A 22,420-nucleotide genomic window follows, 5' to 3' on the forward strand; every position below is an offset into this window, starting at 1 on the left:
TGTAGTTGTGTCAGTAGCCCGTTTGTTTTGGCTGTGTGGTGGTTTGTAGGCATTTGCTGTCAGGTGGAAAACCTGCTTTACGGTTTGTAATCCACACATCAATATCACCTTAGCTGTATTATCACACACTTGTATCTTTGTTATACATTTGTCGCTGTGTTTGTAGCCCAACCTGCTTCATTCATTGTTTCCGGTTAACTGGTGTAGCTACCTGCTAACAAATAAAGCTAACTTTTAGATACATCTTTAGCCAAAGCGATGGCTTTGATTGTGCAAGTCTAACTTCTTATGACCCCGAAAACATTTTCATTTAACAAATTACGTTAAAATCACGCCTTAGCAGTTAAATGTGGTACAACAAGTATGGCTCGGCTAATTCTGTAGCCAGTCATAAGAAGGAAAGCTAACGTTAGCAGAGGCCGATTGGATGCTAACGTAACTGCTTTCTATGAAACTGCGGCGTTTTTCGTAAATTATAACATCATATTAATATACGGAGCAGGTTTGTATTTTGAAAGCGCACATAACAAGCAGATGCGATACCAGAGAAAAGCAACTTCCAACAGATAGGGTAACCCGGAGCCAAGCTAATCGGGTGTGACCAGTGGTAGCAGTGAAGGGTGGGGCTCCGTGTTCGCTAGCCGACAATGACTGGTCAACAGGGCTGTGGTTTTAACGAAGTTACACGTAGCTGAGAAATTATCCAGCCATTTGTCTCCAAGCAGCTAAGATATTTAACTCTGTCAGCTGCTAAGAAGTCAGAAAACAGAGTGAGATCGTCATTTTAACTGCGTGTTTTGCTAAATGATGTTGGGCAGCTGTGTTAGCAAGTCTCCATTGCTGTGACAAGTGGTCCTGAAGCTGAGAGCTTCAGCTGCCAGTATTTTTAAGGCTGGTTTTTAAACACTGTCTTTATCTGTCAATGGACAGTACAAACACTGGGAGATCTCCAGACGCCCTGGATGTTCTGTTTAATATTCTTAAATCATAAAAATATAGTATTCTCCAATGTATTCCTAATGCCACACTAACAAAAACATGTTGTTGGTATACAGCTGTGGCATCATGTCTGACAAAAGTGAGCTGAAAGCAGAGCTTGAAAGGAAGAAGCAGCGCTTGGCACAAATCAGAGAGGAGAAGAAAAGAAAGGAGGAGGAGCGCAAGAAGAAAGAGGTATGTTTGATATTTTTTTATGTCTTGAATAAAATATACGAAACAAGTGAGTGCTTACACTGAAAGTGAATATGGAGTATAAACAAAACCAGTGTGAGCCATCAATTCAAATGCAAATTCTCTCCCCACATTTACATTTTGTGAGTCTGGGTGGACCAGATGCTGCACAAAATCACTAACAGCCACTATCTGTATGTGCCACTGATGGTTATGTTGACATACTCAATATGTTTCAAGGCCTCTTTAAGACTTACAGTTCCTCTGCAAAAGTTTGCTTGTTGATATTAAAATAAATGTAATTTTTAACTAATAAGTAATTTATTTCTTAAGAACAGAATCCAGGAAGTTTTGTGTAATAAATTACCCTAAAGTAGTGCAGGCCAGCAAGGAATAATGAAACTGAGGCTCTTCAGGTGAAAAATATATATTGTCGCTTTCTATGTCAAGCATGGCAGTAGTACCCAAGGATAGTTTGATTACTTGTGAAACATTTTTGTGAATGAGATGCAGATCAACTATTAATTCAATCAATCAATTTTTAAGTGTCTGTAAGTTGTTTTTTATAATGTACCGCAATGATATGTAGCATACAGTTTCTCTGGTAGTCCTGTCTGGGTATCTTAAACCACTCTGTGTGCAGGAATAATGCCATTTACAGGGGCAGGTAGAACCTATCTACACCTCCAACACAGGGTCATATACTGTCCATTATTTTGGGTATCTGATCTGGATATTTAGAGTTTGCATTAAACACATTGTTGTGTTTCTAGGCAGACCAGTTGAAAGATGCTGCACTTCACCAGGATGATTCTGACTTGGAGAAAAAAAGACGTGAGACTGAGGCTCTTCTACAGAGTATGGGCATAACTTCAGATGTTCCTGTTGGTACGTGTCATATTACCTGTTGGTGGATTGTAATGTACATACTGAGCTACTGTGATGGGGGAAAAACAGGCATGCACACATGTCTCCTGGAGTTAACATTTAATATAAATCCTGTCCATTTAGCTTCTTATATAACAGGTACTGTAGGTCACTTGAAACTAAATCGCACATACAGTGCAGTCATTGTTTTAAGAAATTCTATTCATTGAGTGCGTTTACATTTACACAGAGTGTCTAGGCACAAGGAATCATTGCACTTATTATTCCATGTCCTGCAAAGCAGACCTGAACAGCAGGATAATGATCCAAAATATACAGATTTTCATCTTACAAGCTGACCATGTGTTTGACTTGTTAAAGACCAGATTCAAGGAAAACGGCTTGAAACAAGCAAGAGGTAAATGCGGTTTTGGTAACCTTCAGACAATTCTTATGCCTTATGTGCACCCAAATATTAGATATAGCAACTTTAAGTATGTGTTTACTTGTCCATCTGCCAATTTAGGGAGGCAGCATGCAATTGATTGTCAAACACTCCAGATTCCAGAAAGCCTCCTCAGCACTAGATAGACAGACAGAGGGACAGAGAAAGAGATTTTGATTTTTGGCATTTATTGGAGCATACCATATATCATAATCTACTACTATTATTATTATTATTATTATTATTATTATTATTATTATTATACAACAGCACTAGCATAGCAAACATAAATCTTGCGACACACACAAGTTGCCACTAGTTGCCATGCAACCAGCAGGATTCTAGCTGTCATTCCTAACCTGACAGGCGCACTATGATGCAGTAGCTGAGTAGTGTATCACAAGTATTACAATGCAGGTAGCTGAATGAATGAAATGCATGCAATTTTAAAATGCAATGCATGCATTTCAAAATGGTTCTGAGGGCTGCCAATGGCTCACAGGCAGCACGTTTTTTAATTTTATGATATACACTACTCACAAAAAGTTAGGGATATTCGGCTTTCAGGTGAAATTTCAGGATGAACCTAAAATGCATTCTAACCTTTCCAGGTGAACTTAATGTGACCTTCTCTAAACTTTTGAATGCACATGTCCAACTGTTCAGTGTTTCAGTACTTTTTGCACAAGTTGCTGTTCTCTAACAAGAAGCTTAACAGCAACATTCACAACAGGTTTGATCCATGAATCCACCAATACATTTCCTGCTTCAGTTAGAATTGGTATTTAAACAGTCTTCCTCATCAAGCTGTTCTTATTCTGAAATCATGAGACCAAGACGACACCTAACAATCGATCAGCAGCACCTCGCCATTGCGAGGCTTCAAACAGGAAGTCCTCAGATGGAGGTGTTCACTGAGCTTAGAGGGTCACAGAGTGTCATCAGGAGGTTGTAACAGTGATACAGAGAGACTGGAAGAGTCACAGAAAGGAGAGGAGTGGACGTCCTTTGGCCACATCCCAATTTATTGAGACACTAAAAATTTTTTGTTGAGGTATACCTACCACTGTTGTTAGATTTTCTTCAAATAAATTGTTTAAGATGAAGAAATTATCATTGCATGCTTCTACTTAAATGCCCTACTTTCATGATATAATATCACTGTAGCATTCACTTTTTACATTTTCCATATATTTCACCTGAAAGTCGAATATCCCTAACTTTTTATGAGTAGTGTATATATATATAATGCAATAATATAATGCATGCACTATATTTTTATCATCATATTATCATTTATATCTATTTATGCATATATACATACATTTTGTATTAATATTGGTTTGGAGTTCATCCAGAGCGGGATCATTGGAGCACTGTCACAGTGCTAACAGCAGGTGGCAGAAGAGATCCATGAGAAAATCTTCCCAACTCTCTCAGGATGCAGACAAACTTGAAACAGAAATAAAAAAACATCATTCTTGTATTGTGTATATTTAAATAGTGTGTATTTTCTACGCATTATTGCATTTAATCAAACATTCATTTAATAAAGCCAAAGTGAGTGTAAATGTGTTATCAAAGCTTCTTTCTCATTACGTGTTGAGTTTGCCACAGCTTAAGTGCGTTATTTACAGACTGATGAGACTAATGTCAAAGCTTTACATCCTTCACTATATAAGTTTGATAACCTTCATCCAGCACTTGAAACAATAAAGCTGCCACTGCAGCGTGGATGCATTTGTGTTGAACAGCTTAGTGTCTTTACATTGTAACAGATGATTATGTCTGTCTTGTTATGCAGTCCCTCCTCCCATGTCTCCAACCACCAAGTCGGCAGGCACACCGAGTGAGGCAGGGAGCCAAGACTCTGATGGAGCTGTCGGACCCAGGTACATACACACACACACACACACACACACACACACACACACACACACACACACACACACACACACACACACACACACACACACACACACACACCCTCCTCAACTAAAGTGTGGGTAACAATATTTCCCCTGCTTTTAGTACAGTACATTACAAGTGTGGAGACAATGCCAACATCTCTATTAAGAGAGAATTAAGGGTTATTTCCCCACCCGAGGCAAAATGTTAAAATGCTTCATGCTTTATTTATCTTCATATGATGCCTCAAAAAGTTCCTTTTGTGCTCTTTACTATGACTGTTGGGATTACGCCAGAAAAAATATCATTTCAACATCCTCGTCACAGCTCCTCAACCCTCTTACACTGCAGATGTGTTGATCAACAAATTAGTTGTGAAGTATTTTGAAAGTTGCTTTGGAAAATGTAGTTCTATTTTTGCTTTGCAAGCTTTGCATCATTTTAACTCCAGACAACTCTGAACTTATATATTTAGTATGGTTACGTTAAGAACTGCGCTAAAATGAATTCAAGAAGTCTCATGCCATTAAAGCAGATGAAGACGAGTGCATGTTTATTTAATTTGCTTGCCGTTGAATTAGGACAATCCTAAATTAACAATAAAACAGCAGGCTGCTGTGATGCCTGGGGGACTTCTTAACCCCTAATTAGAGCCCCTTCCCTGGGCTGAAATTCAAGCTCCCCCAGTGTCCCATCAGGCCCAGGGAGCTGTTCCCGCTACGTGTTGACTCATTTCCCTCACCAGCATGGCCATTTCCTACACACATGGAGGTCATGTTTTCTCCCTGAGGGTTTTCTCTCTCTCTCTCCCTCCCTCTTTGTCGACTCAACACTCAGAGTGTTTGGCGTGACACAGTTCAGGCTCTATCGCCCCCAAAGGCTGCACATTACACCCTGTGTCATCCCACTCTGAGGGGTGTGTGCATCCGTGCATTTTGAGCAGATACATTCTTCCACCTCTGAGTTTTGTGTTGGCAGATTCAAGCTTGATTTGAACCTCAAAAGCATCAAAAAAAGATCCTATTTTGATAACATCCAAATGTAACTGATTTGTTACCCAGGATCCAATCAGCATGTCGTGTGCCATAATGCTAACTTTATTTCCTCTCCTCATTTGTGCTTGCTTGTCTCTCTCACTAATGCTGCCTTGTTGCTGTGACACTAACCAGGACTCTGCACTGGGACTCTGACCCGTCCACTCTTCAACTTCACTCTGATTCTGAGCTGGGGTACTGGACACTCTCTTCTCTCCTTTCCTGGTCATTTTCCCTTCTCTCAATCTACGGCATGATTACTTTGTCTATCAGTATTCAGTTAATGCAGTCCAGGAAAACAGTCAAGTCCTGCATGCAAGAGTGGTCAGACAAAACCTTTTGATGAATTCACACTGGTTGTTAAACTAATCTGAAGTCGCTGCCATCTCATGAAAGTCATTTACTGACTTTGATCAGCAAAGAGTCCACTTGCATGGAGGTGAAGATTGTTAAAACAGATAAGTTAAATTAGAAGAACTGTTTTGTTTCTTTTCATTATTTTTCTTTAAACTCATTACTGCTTTGTTGTGATTTTGGGCTTTGCAAAGTTTGAGTTGTTCTGTGCTTTTAGGCGTGGAACTCCAAAACTGGGAATGTCCAAAGTCATCCAAGTGGACTTCCCTCCACGTGAAACTGTGTCCTACACAAAAGAGACCCAGACACCTGTCATGACCCAGCAAAAAGAAGGTGATTCTCACATAATATTGTACAGGTTAACCTTGAAATTGGACAGAATATGTGAACTGTCTGACTCACAATCTGGATGAGTTTTACAGAAAAATGTGTGTGGTCCATTAGATGTATGTTTCTCTGCTAACAAATGTTTCGTTTTGCTGCAAGAATGATGCACCACTTCCCGAGAAGTATTCATAACAGGGGTATTGGGGGCTGTATGAGAGTACAAGTGGGTACAACAAGTGGAAGATATTTGATTTGAGATGAAAGCAAAGGAAAAATGAGGCCCAGGAAACATAAGAAGTCAAAGGAGAGATTAAAATTCAGACAAGCCCTGCTCCTCTGAACCTCGCAACCAACCCAGCTTTGGTATAATTAATGAGCAGGATGGGAAAACCAGTGACAGGAAGCAGAAATGCGATTGGCGAGGGAGATATGAAGCGCTGAGCATACAACTGCTTACTGCCTCTGAAGCATGTCGATATGTGTGTAATTGCTGCACTGGAGCTTTCATGTGGTTGGCCAGAGAGAATATTTGGACAGCCACTAACATCCACATGTTGAACACATGTTCCATAAAATATGCAATATTTGTGGGTGTGCTGCTTGTTCTTGGTTGATTTACGTATTGACAGATGGCGAATAATGCGCTCGACTGAAATCCTGATTAGGTTTTTTGTTTTGCATTCTAATTTTCTTTTGGTTCAGAGAGATATCGGAACAGCCACGGATCTTTCCAAACCTCCACCAAACTATTTGAATCAGTCTCTCTTTTTAGCTGTTCGCTCAATTTATTTGCTTCAGCTAACACATCTATTCTTTCCTTTACCATCCTTGAAAGCCTGGTTTGGATTTTAAACACTGGACTGGTTTCTTGTTGTCGTCCCATCAGACAATGTGTAGAAAATCCTGAGGTGGCATGCAGCGCGAGTAAGATAAAAAATTTGTGATTTTGTGGAAAACTATGAGCAGAACTATTGAAGGATGAAGAGCGTCCCTCTGTTCCTCATTGCTCTTTACTCTGGACTCTACTGGGCATTGTAAAACTGTGTTAAACAATGATGGTTTCTGCCAGCTGTTCAACACGAGGCCCCCTTCCCCTCTCTGCCACTATGTAATCATTTCATCAACTCCCTCGCTTCCCTGTCTTCTCCCTTCACCGAACAGGCACATAACAAAACACACTCAGTGACATTGTGCATTTTCACACCATCACTTCTGGCACTCGATGAGACGGCATCCCCTTCCCAGCTTGCTCCCCTCGGCGCATTTTTGATGTGTGGGGTGGCGTCAGGCCTGTTCTCTGATTGAGCGATTCATCATGTTGTCAAAAGGAGGCAACAGCGCAGCACTCTCAAGGTCAGCAGGCGGTGGCATTAGAGGGAGCGGCTGCCGTGTCCTGGCTCCTGCAGACCGAGGGTTCCCACAGTGTCTGCAAGGCATCTCGGAGAAAGGTGTAAAAGATTTGAACATCACCTGCCCTATTGACCTAAAGAAAAACTCTGTACAGTCAAGGGGAACACATCTTCAGGTTGATATGATTTGTTTATTATTAGTGGGGATAGTGTGGCATCTTTCTACCTCACAGGATGAACTGGCCGGTCTTTGTTAGCCCTGAAATCTCCACTCGGACAGTTTTTACATGAATTCGCCCTCATCTTTATTTGCCAAGTTTTGGAGCATAAATGCATTTTTCTAGATTTAAATTAGTGCTATTTCAAGCGTTGGTAGTTTCAGGAAATGTGTTGGTTTTACGCCATCATATTGGTGAATTTCTGTGCCGCCGCTACAACATTCCCAGAGTGCACTAGTAGAGGTAATATGCAGCATCAGTATGCACTCCTCAACAAGAGGCTGTAATTATGGAGTAAGATATTGTTGGAGGTTCGGGGGGGGGGTTTGGGGTGGTGTGTGTGGAGTGGTTGGTCTGGTACAGCGTTTGAAAAGGCTTGTCAGGAATATTAATATGTGGAGCAGTTAAGTAAATCTAATATTTAATTGAATGTGATTGTTTTAATCACTCTGAATTCAGAGGCAGGTCAAAACTTTTAATCACAAAAGCCCTCAATGCCCTTCTTGTGTGAAGCGCCACTTGTAATTGTGGTCAGCTTTTATGCACTTGATGATTAGTACTGTTAAATACCTATTGTATCCCTCTGTCATACAGTAGTGAATCATTTCAAATGGAACTTGTGGTATTTTCTCCTTTTTATTCTTAGTGTACGGTTGTATGGTTTGAATATTTGAACCTTCACAACCAGCTCTTTGTTCTCAGTCTCATTTAACACCTTTTGTTTTAAGTAGGAGGGGTGCTGGTTTTGGATTTCTGCTCACCGTCGGCCTGTTGGTGATCTTTAGACCTCAGTGTCATTAGAGACATGTGTAACCATGTTGAAGAAGTTGAAAACAATAGAGTCCTGTTTCACAGATGACAAAGTCTTGAACGGTGCTATCAGATTGACAGGAGGCTGACTGCTGATGTCTTTCTGTGTATTTGCCCTGCAGCAATTTTAGCTTTGCTATGCTCCTACACACAACAACAAATGTTTATGATGGCTGGTGATGATATACCACATGGGAAAGATTTGTCACAATTTTTGTAGTGCATTTTTATAAACAGGTGTTTTATTTTAGGAAATAAACTATTGGGGTCTGGGGGGGGTTATGTATTAGTAGAGTTTTGTTTTCTGTGGTTTCATTGTACGACAAAATAACTATGTTGCACGTGCTGAAGTCACTCCCTTGTTCTGTGTGAACATATAGAAAGTGGAAAGCACCTGCAGCAGAGAGCAAAGGTCATTTAGTTATATACTTGTACATCACTGGCCCCTGTTTGCATTAATATATTGTCCATTGACTAAGACCTGTGATTACCCGCCCTCCCCCACACACCCACCATCCGGCTCCCTCCAAAAGCTTTTATTTCTTAAGTGGTACAAAAGCCATAATTGGGCCTGCTTTGAGAGGAGGTGTCAGTGTATGGGACATCGGTGATCCGGGTGAATTCTGTTAAATGCAATCCCCCCCCCCCATCACCCCCCACCCTCACTAGGCGCAGCTACCCCCCTACACATCCCCAGCGGGGTCACCAGGATCACTAGCTTTTCTCCAAATGGCCATTTTGGCTGGCAGGTGCATTATACCCTTTATTTTCAGATTGTCTATCTGCTCCTAATGCCTGGCAGGTTGATTGCTCTGGCTGCCTCACCGGGGAAAGGGCTGACGTGCACGGCTGGGACTAGCTGAAAGACAGTGATTACTGTTTTCCTTTAAGCCTGATTGAGGCCCTTGAAAGGAAAGATTTTAACCTTGTCCTGTTGGTTGCAGAGCATGGCTGTACATTGAAATGACTTGTGTCATCAACCCAGTTCTGTAAACTCATCAGTGCACTCAATAACCTTCTTCCCCAAACCTCCATCAGAGAAAGGGGATAAATCACTTTATGGACAAAGTGACAGATGACATTATCATTTAGATTATCTCAGTAGGAAGGAAATTCTGGCATGCGGTGCTGTCATCTTAGATTAACTATAAGGCTCATACCAAGATAACTGCCTGTAGGAACCAGGCGAGTATTTCTCCCATCCTCATGAATCTGTATTGTTCTGCTTTTACTATTATTTTTTACATTGAAAGCACAGGCTATATGCTGTCTCTAAGTGATGTGTTTTTGAAAAAGCGTGTTTGTCTTCTTTCGAGGTAGAACCGGTGTGCAGTTTGCCAGCTGGTCTGGCCTGTATTTTGTTGTACATTCTCTGAGGTTGAATAGGAGTTGCAGGACCTCCTGCTAAGATGGTAATTGCCCAGGCTTGCTGTTCAGGGAGAAGCTTGTCTCGGGGCAGCCAGGCGGAAAACCCCTGTGCCATCCCCATGCCACCTTTGAAGAGCAGAAGACAATCCCAGCATCACCATCTGCTTTTGCACCATGCTGTCATCTGGCCAGACCAATGGGACGGGCTGGGGCACCTGCTCCACACCCTCTGCCCCACTGCCCCGTGGCCTAGAAGGGGGCAACCTGTTACTGGGACACAGAGGAAACAGCTACACTGACAGCTAGACTCTCCTTTGAATGGCTAGAGTCTCATTAACAGTTGGGGAAGACAGAGGTCCCTATGACAACAAGACACCCGCTGCGCTGTGCCCCTTTAGCACAAATGACAAACTTGCCTGCTTCAGAGGAGCAGGTTCTTTTTGAAAAGGCGATATTGTGCTGACAAACTAAACAAATGCATTTTACTGCACCCATAATCACTGGATGCTTTTATTGAAAAAAGAAGATAATGGAGGAGGGAGTTGTAGTGACAAAAAGGTATGAAACTTCTGTATGGAGGCATGATGAGTTGTTGTGTGTACACTGTTACTTTGAATTTGATTTTGTACCTTTTTACATTTGAAGTTTTGGCAAAATTGATATCATAACCAAAACGATTTACAATTTCTTGCTCAGGTTTTGAGATACGGTAGCCGACTCAACCGAACTCAGTGTATTTTGCAGTTTTCAAAATACTTCGCTTTCTGATCAACAGTGGAAGAAGAAGAGGAAGAAATCGCTCCACCTCAACCGGTAGTCGAGACTCAGACTGAGAAACCGGACCTAAAGGAGGAGGAGGAAGGTAGTCCCCCACCAGTTGATGCACAGTTACAATACTTAAATTTAGCCACTTTAAGGTTCTTTAATTATAGCAATTCCTGAGTACAAAGAGGTTTCTATTCCTGTAAAGCAGTGCATTACATTTCGTATTATAATGGCAAAGAGCAGTAGGGGTCCTCACTTACATATCAGCGTGTTTGTGTTTCTCTGTATAGCACCCCCCCACGAGCTCACAGAGGAGGAAAAACTCCAGATCCTGCACTCCGAGGAGTTTGTGGATTTCTTCGACCACAGCACTCGCATTATTGAGCGGGCTCTCTCAGAGCATGTGGACCTCTTCTTTGACTACAGTGGTCGTGATCTGGAGGAGAAGGAGGGGTAATGATTGGACAACTAGTGCTTTTAAAAAAAATAAAATAAAAAAATAAAAACTTGTAATTGGTTTTTGAAGAAGTGTTTTCATCGATTTGTGCTGCTTTGTTTTCCCCAGTGAAATCCAGGCCGGGACAAAGCTCTCTCTCAACAGGCAGTTCATGGATGAGCGCTGGTCTAAGCATCGTGTTGTCACCTGCCTGGACTGGTCCCCCCAGGTCTTTATCATTATTATTATTTTTTTTTTTTCGTTATTTTTTACAACAGTTAAACACATTTCACAGAGCAGTATTTAGAAGTTGTTCCTAATTCTCAGAAACACAATCCTAAAGATGAATTAATTGTATTTGTGTGCTACAACAGAAGTAATTTGTACACAGTTGTTGCTAATTGGCTGTTGAAACAACTTAGCTTTTCACAGCCATAATGCTTTATGATTACATAGCTTGAGTTTGACAGCATTTACTTTAAGCCACAAGTCCCTCAGGAAAAGTAAGTTATGTCCCACACAAATTGTCACTTAGTCAGGGGCCGTAATGATTTGTTTCCTCTGGTGTCTAAGGTCATTTAATGCATGATTCTGCAATGACTTTTGACAGTGATTGAACACCAAGTCTTTGTTCGCAGTGTTAACTAGCTCAGGGCGATATCCATACCCTGGTGATTTGAACTTATGAATTCACAAACTGTAAATCTCAGATCAAGTATTCGAAGCAGCAGCAGCAGTTAATGGTTTGTTTACATCTGGGCAGTGTCTCTGCAGTCATTCTCTGCCTGTACACTTCAGTGGGCTTGAATTTTAGATCCTCAATGAGCTGCTCTGTTTTAGCCTGCCACTGTTCCTCTGTAGCTTTTGGTTAAAATTATGAGGGAAATAAGAACGTAATTTACCAAAGTTCTTAGGGGGGTAGGGCTAATTAGACGAACCATAAATCTTAGGGAAAGGGTTACTCATTCTTTAAGGCATTCAGCAGCACCGCACAGGGCAGGCGAGGCTTGTCCACATGGAGCCAAGCCTGGAGGGCACGTCTGCCTCCCCCTCACATTCATTTGAGCTGATTTTTTTTTTTTCTGTCACCAGTATCCTGAACTCCTGGTTGCCTCATACAACAACAACGAGGACGTTCCTCACGAGCCAGACGGCGTGGCCTTAGTGTGGAACATGAAGTACAAGAAGGCTACGCCGGAGTATGTCTTCCACTGTCAGGTACCCAAAGCAAAGCCTTTCCGCTTGTTTCTCCACCACTTCTTCTCTCTTCTCCCACTGTCGTCCTCACTGAGGCTTCTTCTATGACATGCGTGGAACACCACCAACCGTCCCCCTTTTTGCTCACCCGCTCTCCTCCTCCTCCTCCTCTGCTCCCGCACCCCTCACCCTCCTGCCTTCATCCACGTTGTGAGTTCACCGTACTGGCATCCAGCTCCACCACATCTATCCACAAACACATGTTCGTGAGGCGCCGGAGAAGACCTGTGGTGCAGGATTTGAATGGAATCCAAGCACTGCAGCAGGATTAAGTGTGTGGGGCAGGGCTGGTTATCATGTGCATCTAAACAAGGGCCCTGTGTTCAGACGAGCTAGCAGGGAGAGCAGCACAGCTCCTCAGCTCTGCACAGCCTTATTATAATGCCTGCCCCGAGGCTCCCTCACCAAGACAAGTTGAGTAGAACCACATGTTGTTGCCTCCAGAGCGGATGTAGATGCAGGCGTATTGCTCAGATGAATAAAACTGAACAGAATTGTGAACGCCGTTTTCTCCGTGCCTCCAAGTTGGCTCATTATGAGATTTTCCTTAACCATGCGTCACAGTTGTTGTTGTTCCGAAAAGTTGCTTTAGAAAAACCATTGTAAGATTGTGATAGGTGTAAACACACGCAATACAATGCATTAATCGGGTCATAATCCAAAAATAAATAAGAATCCTGTTGACTGCCTTGAGGTTTGTTTCGTTGGCACTGTAAGAACCGAGGCATGAGTGATTTGGTTGTGTTTTGGGAAAGAGGGAACGTGCGTTAAACATCTCTGTAACTTTGACATGAAGACGGAAAAAGTTTTTTATGCTCTGATTATTGGCAACTATGAATGTTTCAAGTGTTGCTGATATGAAACTTAGCAGGATTTTGCAGTAATCAAGCCAGAACCTGATTTGATACAGCTTTGCTTTGTGGGCAGTTACCTCAGTGGAAAAATCAACCAAGTTATTTTGACTCTAGATCTGTGTTTCCATTCATTTTCTTAAAAAAATAATGTGAATTGCTTATATGGTTCAGTTCGTGTACTGATCTGTGGTAGAGTAACTAGACGCAGTCCTTATTGTTCTAGATAGAAAAACCATTTCAGAGAAGGTGCATACACTCAGCTGCCAGGAGCTACCAATCAATTTCTATCAATGAGGATAGGCTAAATAAAAGAAACACCCCTCAGTATAATGCAATGCAGTTCAATAGCACCACAAACTGCATCCTCCAAAATGATAATTTAGTTGAATCAACACCTCTCTCAAACAGTCCAAAAAAACTAAACTTTACAAACCTTCATGAAGGAAGGATTTATTGTTATCTTAAACTGCATTAGTTGTAGTTAAGTGTACCTAATAAACTGGCAGCTGAGTGTAAGTCTTATGATGTACTTTTATGCAATGTGAAAAAGCTATTATTGATCTGGGAATGAGCCTCTGTCTCAAAGGTGAACTTACATGACTCGGACATTTTTAGAGAAGTGTCGCCCTGCGATCTCACTATATTCATCATTAGAAAGAATAAACATTGCCTTTTTCTATTTCCTCCTCTTTCCGACAGTCGGCTGTGATGTCTGCTGCGTTTGCCAAGTTCCACCCTAACGTCGTGGTGGGGGGCACATACTCGGGGCAGATCGTACTGTGGGACAACAGGAGCAACAAGAGGACCCCGGTGCAGAGGACTCCCCTGTCAGCAGCAGCTCACACGGTACACTAAACAACTGACATTGCAGCCGTGTGTTTTGTTTCAAGACAGCGGAAGAGTAAAATGTCCCCATCATTCTCCTCGCAGCACCCAGTATACTGCGTGAATGTAGTTGGCACCCAGAATGCCAACAACCTGATTAGCATCTCCACTGACGGCAAGATGTGCTCCTGGAGTCTGGACATGCTCTCTCAGCCTCAGGTACCATGTATAAGAGTGTGTGGGGGGGTTTTCTGACTGTATGGGTGGTCAGAGGCATATTCTTGAATTACATAAACTTTGGATCAAATATTTAACCGTAAAATCTAATTGCTATGTTAATAATACATCATGTTGACTTGACTTGAGCTTAGTTTTTGCATTCTGTGTTGTTGTTTTTTTGTGTCTCTTCATTGTCATACTGCGTACACTTCCTGTCCCTCCCATTTTCGCTAGATGTAAAAACATTTTGGCTGAACTCCTTCGTTTTAGTATTCCAGTTTAGTATTTCCCCGGCTTATTTTTTTTTCTTCAGCTCATTTTTCACTTTCAAGGAAATTAACTTTGCTAGCTGTGTCATTTCATCCGTGCTGCCAAGACCTCAATGTCAAGCTTCAATTTTTTATAAAGTGCTAGCTGAATTTAGATTACACATTAATAAACTGTCAAGTGATTTTTATTGGTTGTGCTTGGCAGAATGTGTGTTAACGTAAAGCCTGAGCAGGGAGCTTGTTAAGGACGTTGTTCCATGCTGCCTTCCCCCTCCGCAGGACAGCATGGAGCTGGTGTTCAAGCAGTCCAAAGCTGTAGCTGTCACCTCCATGTCTTTCCCTCTCGGAGATGTCAACAATTTCGTGGTGGGCAGCGAGGACGGCTCTGTCTACATGTCATGTCGTCATGGAAGGTGAGTTCATAAGCAAACCGCGGTCCCCGGCGTCCCTCCCGAACACCACCAGGAAACTGAGGAGGCTTGTTAGGCCCACCTAGGACAGAGTGTCAAATAAATATAGCCCACTCACTTCCCAGTGCAACGCAAATCCAACACTTGATCTCCTGCTGTTTGAGGTTTCACTCCTGCCCAGTCATCCTGTTTTTCTTTTCCGCTTGTCAGTTGTGTTTGTAAAGGTCGCTCAATATAAACAGGGCACACATGCAGGGGAAACAAATCATTTTTTCCCTGTCCTTTTTTTTTCTCCCCTCAGTGTGTTTCGCTGGGTGAGAGAGTTTGTTTACAGTCGGTCGTCCCGGAGAGAATTAAAACTGTAGTTCATCCCACAATGTTCTCATTTAAGAGACCGGGGCTCCTCTCACACTGGACCCCTGGTAAAGAAGCAAAGAAATGTGGCTTAAATCAGAGCTGCCAGTGAGCAGCTTGTCAGGCCCACACTAAACGTCCTGCAGTATGCCCAGAGACCGCAGAGAGGGGATAGCAGCTAGGTTTTGCACTGAAGAATCACCTCTGTAATTGGGGGAATAATTTTCCACCTCATTTACAATGGTATGATACTCTCATCGCAGTTAATAATGCATAAGCATCACTCATGCTGAGTATTTACCTCTCTACGTTAATTATCAGAGCCTCAGTTTGGTAACAGCTCTGCAACATGTGGTTGAGGGGTTGCAGGCATTTTGCTGCCCTGCTGGTAATCAAATGATATAAGTAAATGATTTAATACATCCATCAAGGGTCCATCTGCTCCTGTAGCTTTCTTTCATGCTAAATGTAATGCCCAAATGATTTAAAAAGGGGAGTGCTAACTGTTTACCTTTTTTGTTTGCAATGTACATGAATGCATATTCAAACATTATCACAACTGAAGGTCATTACTGCTGCAGACATCTGCTGCTGTTGGAAGTTTACGCTCGCTTTTAAATTAGCAGTACGTTTGCACTTACTCCCCACTTCATCTGTGTGCTCCACAGCAAAGCGGGCATCAGCGAGATGTTTGAGGGCCACCACGGGCCCATCACAGGGATCCACTGCCACACCGCCCCAGGGCCTCTGGACTTCTCCCACCTGTTCGTCACCTCCTCTTTCGACTGGACCGTCAAGCTGTGGAGCACCAAGGTTTGAGCGAGATCCAGGATACATTTTTAAGATTCATGAAACGTCCGGATTATTGTATTTCGTTTTAGAAAACGCACCTGTGTGTAGGAAGAAGTGTCCCCCCTCTGTGTTTAGTGTCTCTGCATGGGTCCATATAATCCAGCTTTTGTTCATCCTAAACTGCACCATGGCGTCTTTTTATGTTGATTTTCAAGCCATACACTTCTGTTGAAAGGGTATCGATTGAATTTGAAGACAGATGAACAATCACAATGCAACACCCTGTTTAGCCAAAATAACAAATTTGTTCCCTCTAATTTAACAAGCACAAGAGTCTAGAGCCACTACAAGCTGTGTGAGGCTGTAATGCTCATTGTAAAGATAACCAAATTGTAAGAGAGACAAAAATTGAGATCCTATTATTATTTTTTTACTGCTATAGAGAACAGCCAATGCTAGCATACTAATGTTTTAATTAGCATTCAACACAAACTACAGCAGAATCTCATTAGTTTTGCAGGTATTTGATCATAAAGCAAAACGTTTTGCTGGATAGAAAATACATTTACAATTCGTGCACTGTGGAACATGAACGTCTGTACCAAATTTTAAGCCAGTCTGGATACTTTGACTCAGAACCAAAGCGCTGGATCGATCCCAGGAGCAGAGAGAGAGCAAATTAATTTGAAAGGAGTTAATGAAAATTCAAGGTTTGAAGAAATGTAATAACTTGAAAGCATCACCAATAAATGTTGTATTCCCACAGTATGTTGATCATATCTATATATTACATGGTCATATTTATGCATAAATAGATGCACGGATAAAGATGGATGTGTGTTTTGTCTCTTTCCCCTCCAATGTGTCTGCAGAACAATAAGCCGCTCTACTCATTTGAGGATAATTCGGACTACGTGTACGATGTCATGTGGTCTCCGACTCACCCTGCTCTGTTTGCTTGTGTGGATGGCGTGGGCCACCTGGACCTGTGGAACCTCAACAACGACACCGAGGTATTATACTCCCACTAGCAGCGCACACACATTTCAGCACATCTGTTTTCACTGTTTTCCTTTACATCGAAAGAGTCTCACTTAGACATTTACGTTTTTTAATAAAGTCCATGAGCATAGAGGTTGCAGAGCATGTTTCCAGTTTTATTGGTGTTTTATGATGTTGTTGTTTTAGGTTCCTACCGCCAGCATCACAGTAGATGGAAACCCAGCCCTCAACAGGGTCAGATGGGCTCATTCTGGCAGAGAAATCGCTGTGGGAGACTCTGATGGACGAGTTCTTGTGTATGATGTTGGAGAGGTGAGCAGACAGGACTGAGCTTTTTGCTGTTAAATTTCTCGACTGTTGTGTTTTTTTTAATTGTTTTCATTTTGGTACGTTGTCGCAGATGGGATTCAGCCTTACTTGGTGCAATTTGTGACCATCATGAGATTTCTTTAAGAGCGTATTGTGAATTTAAGTCAAAGTATTTTCATATGGTTTGACTGTAATGCAGCCATTGTCCATAAATATGCATACAGAGTAGCTTCGTCACAGAAGCCTGTGTTTGAAATTTGACTCATGCCTCTGTTGTGCCCACCACCAGCAAACTGCGGTTCCACGAAATGACGAGTGGACCCGTTTCGTTCGCACGCTGGCAGAGATCAACGAGAACAGAGATGATGCAGAGGAACTGGCAGCTCAGCGCCTGGCTGCCTGATCCACTCGCCATGGACAAGACGTTAAAAGGGACCAGTGCTTGTTAATATCAGCCCCGTTTGGATGGAAGGAAAAGATGCAACAGGACTGGAGGAAAAGATGAAGCTTTGGTCAGAAAGAAGTATGGACATGTTTTGCTTTCTTACACTGTCTTGTTTTGGACAACTCTGCCTTCTCAGTTAGCTGGATCGTCTTCCTTGGAATAACAAGCGACAGGGCTATCAACCTCAGACACTAACATGAAGCCATATTCACAAACACAAACCGTTGTCCTTTCTTCAACCAGATGCCTTAAACTTTAATTTTAATTGTAAAAATCCGACCTGTCTTCAGTTAGAGCAAGATAACATAAGCCTTAATTTTGAGTTTAACCTAAAAAGGTGCCATACTCCACATCTTTATGATAAACACTCACAGCTGAGCCGTTTCCACCAAAGTTGTAATAAAGCAATCACGTCTTTAAACACCCAGGAATGTAAACATCTTATAACTGTAGCCCATGCTGTCATCTCAGTTCCTTTTAGTCTTCATAACCTGAAGATTCACTTGTTTGTAAAATACTGAAATGTCCAAAATCCAAATGTCTTTCTACTTGTTTATTGTACCAGTTTTCGCATAATCAGTGCTCCTGGTTAGACCCGAGAAAGTCACAGAGTTCTCAATGCCTAAGAAGATGATCGTGTATGCTGTAACTGCTCAGTGATTTCCAGATCTGTACTGTACGTTGACAGGATCTGAACAGAGAGAATCTCAAAGCATAGTGTCAAAACTGAGAATGTACTTTTCACACAGTAGAAATAAACTGTTTTGAATGATTTATTTCAATAAAATACAATAAATACATTTAAATTATTTCCCCAGTCCCTGGTCATGATTTCAAAATGAACACTTTTGAAAACATTTGTACATCCTTGTGTCTCTGAAATTTACCACATGCACACCAAAGCTATTGCACACCAGAAAACACAGTTACAATCCTTCGTAATGCCATAATGTCCCTCTGTAGAGAAGTACAATATGTACAGTAAAGTTGTGCAAGCTATGCAAGGAAAACGCAATAAAGCCAAACTCATGCAGCATTCAAAGTAAGACAACCACTCAAACGCATTTAATTGAAACGTGGTTCAAGAAAACCATTTTGGAGGAAACATGATGACTGGAGGAGCATGCAGCCCTCGCAGTCACGCTGTGCGACAGTTTACGAAGCCTGTGGTTCTGTTTTGGACTCAGCTGGTTTGATTGTCATGTCTCCAAAAGGCTTGAACTTGGGCAGGTGCAGACCAAACTTTCTTTCCACGCCAGCAAAGGTTGTAGCTGCCAGACGGTAGCCGCCTACGTGGTCTTCAGTCACAGCGGGAAGGTCCTTCATCGTGGGTTTGGGAGGTGGCACAGAACCAGCAGGACGGCTGGGGAGAGAGTCAGATTAGGGCGAGACGCACTTCTAGAAATTAACAAGAGGTGTATACTTGTGCAAACAGGGTTTAAGTACTCACTGTCCTCCAAAGTCAACGTATAACCATCTCTGCAACAGTTCGTAGGTCACCAGGGTTACACCAAACTGTGGTGAAGATCTAAAGACACGAGCTGACGGAAGATAATTCAAAAATTACAATGTGAGATTTAATATTTCTGCGGTGCTTTCTAGACAATTACAGCCACCACGACGAGCCTGATTTCCCAGTCATGAAACCACTTATTGGACTGTCAAATATATCTATGTATGTGTCCATTTACCTCCTGTGCCCTTCCAAAATGCCTTGAAACCTTCCTCCTTGAGGATCTTCCTGAAGCAGTCGATGACTCCGCTGTATGTCGTCTGGCCTGCTCGGGCCGCCACCTGGAGCCTGGTCTTGATGACATCAGCAGGGGTCACCAGTGAAGCCGCCGGTACACCTTAGGAGACGTTTCACAACAGACATAATGAAGCGCTTTCACTATGCACCGCTGCAGCATCATACAGGGCTTGAAATGGGTATAGCTGCACAGTGAGATATGACCAAAGCCGGGGCGCTGTGAGAATCAGTGGACGAGGAAGGCTTAAACGGAAAGGGCACAAAAATGCATTTCTTGAAGCTGAAAATGTGACACATCCCTCAATTAAAATGCAACATGTTGCTGTTTGGATGTCCACCGAGCTTTCCAGATGTTTGTTACCTGCAATAGCTCCAGCAGTGAGCAGCTGCAGTGCCCCCAGCCTTCCCTCCTCATCTGCCAATTTCTCCTTAGTGTGGGCATAAACAGGGAAGTAGATGGCGGAGAAGGGGATGTCACGCAGGAAGCAAGCTTTGGCTCCCTAACAGGAAAAAAACGCACACAGGACGATCAATTTGAATATATATATATATATATATATATATATATATATATATATACGACCAGGCAGTCAGTTGGAGGCAGAGGCAGCGGCTGAGGAGGTTTGTCTTGGAGATTAAGTGGCCTGAGAGTTGTCTCATTCAGCCTACAGGGGGCTTTACTGTTGTCAATGGAGCCAAAGAGCCCCCAGGCAGAGCTGCACCACTGGGCCTCCAGAGAGAAATCCATCACACACACACACACACACACAGTGTGAGCACTGCCATGGACCCCGGTGTGCCGGCGTCTTCTGCCAAGAGGAAGTCAGCTTTTTTTTTTTTTTTTTTCTAAACAAGCCACACACTGTCTGCTACTCATTAAAATATGGAGTATGAACACATGACTGGAGCTGTAAGTAAACCCACAAGAGTCTGGAAAGGAGCAGTAGCAAAGCATAATCCCTCACCAATTTGCTGTTGGTTGTAGGCCACAGCTCCGTTTGCATGTTTAACAATGTGTTAGAAAACTGCAAACAGTCAGCAAAAGGACTGTTTGATCTTCACATTTCAGATCCTTATCTCCATTGTGTCTATGTTCACTTACAAATGTTTGTTCAGATACAGTAGTGCTTCATCTGTGCATCATTAAGGAAAAAAATCAGATCACATTGTAATCCAGCGGTGGAAAGTAAAGTAAATTTACTAAGGTACTTCTAAAGTACTTGAGTATTTCCTTTTATGTTTGTATTGTATTTTACTGTTTCAATATATTCAAGAGGTAAATGTTGTACTTTTTACTCCACTTTACAGTGATTAGTTATGTTGCAGATTATGATTGTACACACAAAACTATCATCTAAAATTACGCATTGTTACAGACTAAACTACCCAATAATAATAATGATGATAATAATAATAATAGCTAAAATTAACTCCATCATAACCTAATACCACATTAAAATTGTGTAAAACTGAGACGGGCCACTCTGCAAAATAAGCACATTTACTTTTGCCACTCTTGTGTGCATTATGCTAATGATATTACTGTACTTGTTTAAGGTTTTACGTTGCATGGGGCACGTGGAGTACTGTTACATTGTTGTATTGCAACTATTACTTTAAAGTAGAGCTGAAATGTTTAGCTGATTCATTGACATAACATTTATCCTAAATTAAATCAGTCTTTTCTAACAAATTATTGGTTGTTTAAGTAATCTTTCCAAACAAAAACCAAAATCCCTTAGTTCCACCTTTAATTGTGAGGATTTCCTGCTGTTCTTTTGTTAAAGTAAAGTGAATCACTGGGTATATTATAGACTAAATTATTAATATGTAAATAATTTTAGATTTTAGACAATGTATTTTTTTTTTGTTTCAATTTCTTTAATCTTCTTCCATCGTTACTAAATACACTGAAGTGAACAGTATGTTTTTGTATCTCAGGAACATCAGAGCACCTTTCACTGCCCTTGTATAACAGTTAATGGAGGTTGATGCTGCAGACGTCATGGTGCTGCAGAGGTGCTGACCTACCTTGTAGAGGCCAAAGAAGCCCAGGTCTCTCACAACATTCAGGGCACTGACCCTCGGGCCCGTGGTGATCTCTCCAGCCACCTGCAGACGGATCTTAACGATCTCCAGAGGATTGGTGAAAATCACCTGGGAAGCTCCAGCCTGCAACAGGAAAAAGAAACCGCTGACGAGTGGTTTACACACACAGACGTGAGTTTCTACGAATGAGTGAGGTTACATATCTGAGGGGTGAACTTTGGGTGAAGATGTAATGATGTGTAAGCATTTCTCCCTTGTAGGAGTTTTCCAATTATCTCAGTAAATTTCAACACAAAAGATACTTTTTTACCCCCGTGTGATTTTATATAGTAAGAGAATGGCCTTGACAGGAGGAGGAAAAAGCAGGCATTGATAGAGGAACAACTGGGGTCAGCATAGAGCAGACGTAGGGTGAGTAGAAGCCCCGACTCATGGTTGGGAGGCTCTGACCCTGGCACCAGCCCTCTGCCCCCTCGCCTCCCCTGAGGCACCTCCTGTGGCAGGGTGAGCGGCCCAGCCTGGCCTCGCCCCGCACACTTCCCCAATTCGCCCCCATTCCCAGGAGAGAGCGCTGAATCACCCGGATGGCTCGGGGTCCGGGCAAGCAGTGCCCTAAAGGCAGAGCACCCTCTGACTCAGGCACATCTATCACCCTCCCCAAATCTAATCAGGCCCCAGGATGACTGCTGGTGACATTCAGGGCAGGGGTCTTATCTGTAAACATCCGAGCAAAGGTCTAAAAAAAGCTCTGGCACATTTAGCCATTTTCAAAGTGGAGGGGGAATATCCGCTCCTCTCAAGATTGATGCACTCGTCCCTTCTCTTTTATCTTCC

At 42.3% G+C, this 22,420-nt stretch overlaps 2 protein-coding genes across 3 annotated transcripts in view; one reads left to right on the top strand and one right to left on the bottom strand.

Moving 5' to 3' along the window:
- dync1i2a (dynein, cytoplasmic 1, intermediate chain 2a) lies at window positions 1-18,596 on the top strand. 2 transcript variants are annotated; one of them, XM_070837600.1, is made up of 17 exons: window positions 1-82; window positions 1,056-1,173; window positions 1,944-2,058; window positions 4,287-4,374; window positions 5,560-5,619; window positions 5,996-6,111; window positions 10,626-10,712; window positions 10,906-11,068; window positions 11,181-11,280; window positions 12,144-12,269; window positions 13,862-14,008; window positions 14,093-14,206; window positions 14,755-14,888; window positions 15,908-16,052; window positions 16,904-17,044; window positions 17,220-17,345; window positions 17,632-18,596. In XM_070837600.1, the coding sequence occupies exons 2-17, from the start codon at window positions 1,066-1,068 to the stop codon at window positions 17,743-17,745; spliced, it is 1,884 nt and encodes a 627-aa protein (XP_070693701.1). In that variant the 5' UTR covers window positions 1-82; window positions 1,056-1,065; the 3' UTR covers window positions 17,746-18,596. The 2 variants fall into 2 exon arrangements, with proteins under 2 accessions (XP_070693701.1, XP_070693702.1); XM_070837601.1 differs by lacking the exon at window positions 5,560-5,619.
- The window catches only part of LOC139208053 (electrogenic aspartate/glutamate antiporter SLC25A12, mitochondrial-like), a 20,927-nt gene continuing 17,061 nt past the window's right edge, over window positions 18,555-22,420 (bottom strand). Inside the window, exons 14-18 of the mRNA XM_070837599.1 lie at window positions 21,569-21,709; window positions 19,899-20,037; window positions 19,479-19,637; window positions 19,238-19,328; window positions 18,555-19,150 (exon numbers count right to left, since the gene is read on the bottom strand). Coding sequence (XP_070693700.1) covers window positions 18,943-19,150; window positions 19,238-19,328; window positions 19,479-19,637; window positions 19,899-20,037; window positions 21,569-21,709 — 738 coding nt within the window. The 3' untranslated portion in view covers window positions 18,555-18,942. The remainder of the gene's footprint in view (window positions 19,151-19,237; window positions 19,329-19,478; window positions 19,638-19,898; window positions 20,038-21,568; window positions 21,710-22,420) is intronic.

Source organism: Pempheris klunzingeri, chromosome 10 (genome assembly GCF_042242105.1).
Source record: "Pempheris klunzingeri isolate RE-2024b chromosome 10, fPemKlu1.hap1, whole genome shotgun sequence".
Classification (NCBI taxonomy): domain Eukaryota; kingdom Metazoa; phylum Chordata; class Actinopteri; order Acropomatiformes; family Pempheridae; genus Pempheris; species Pempheris klunzingeri.

What these genes read in the sequence shown, in the direction of transcription:
- dync1i2a (XM_070837600.1), top strand. Translation starts at nt 1,066, where the DNA reads ATGTCTGACAAAAGTGAGCTGAAAGCAGAGCTTGAAAGGAAGAAGCAG. An exon ending in GATGGAGCTGTCGGACCCAG is followed by an intron (nt 4,375 to 5,559) that starts GTACATACACAC and finishes GACACTAACCAG; the next exon opens with GACTCTGCACTGGGACTCTG. An exon ending in TGTCAGCAGCAGCTCACACG is followed by an intron (nt 14,009 to 14,092) that starts GTACACTAAACA and finishes TTCTCCTCGCAG; the next exon opens with CACCCAGTATACTGCGTGAA.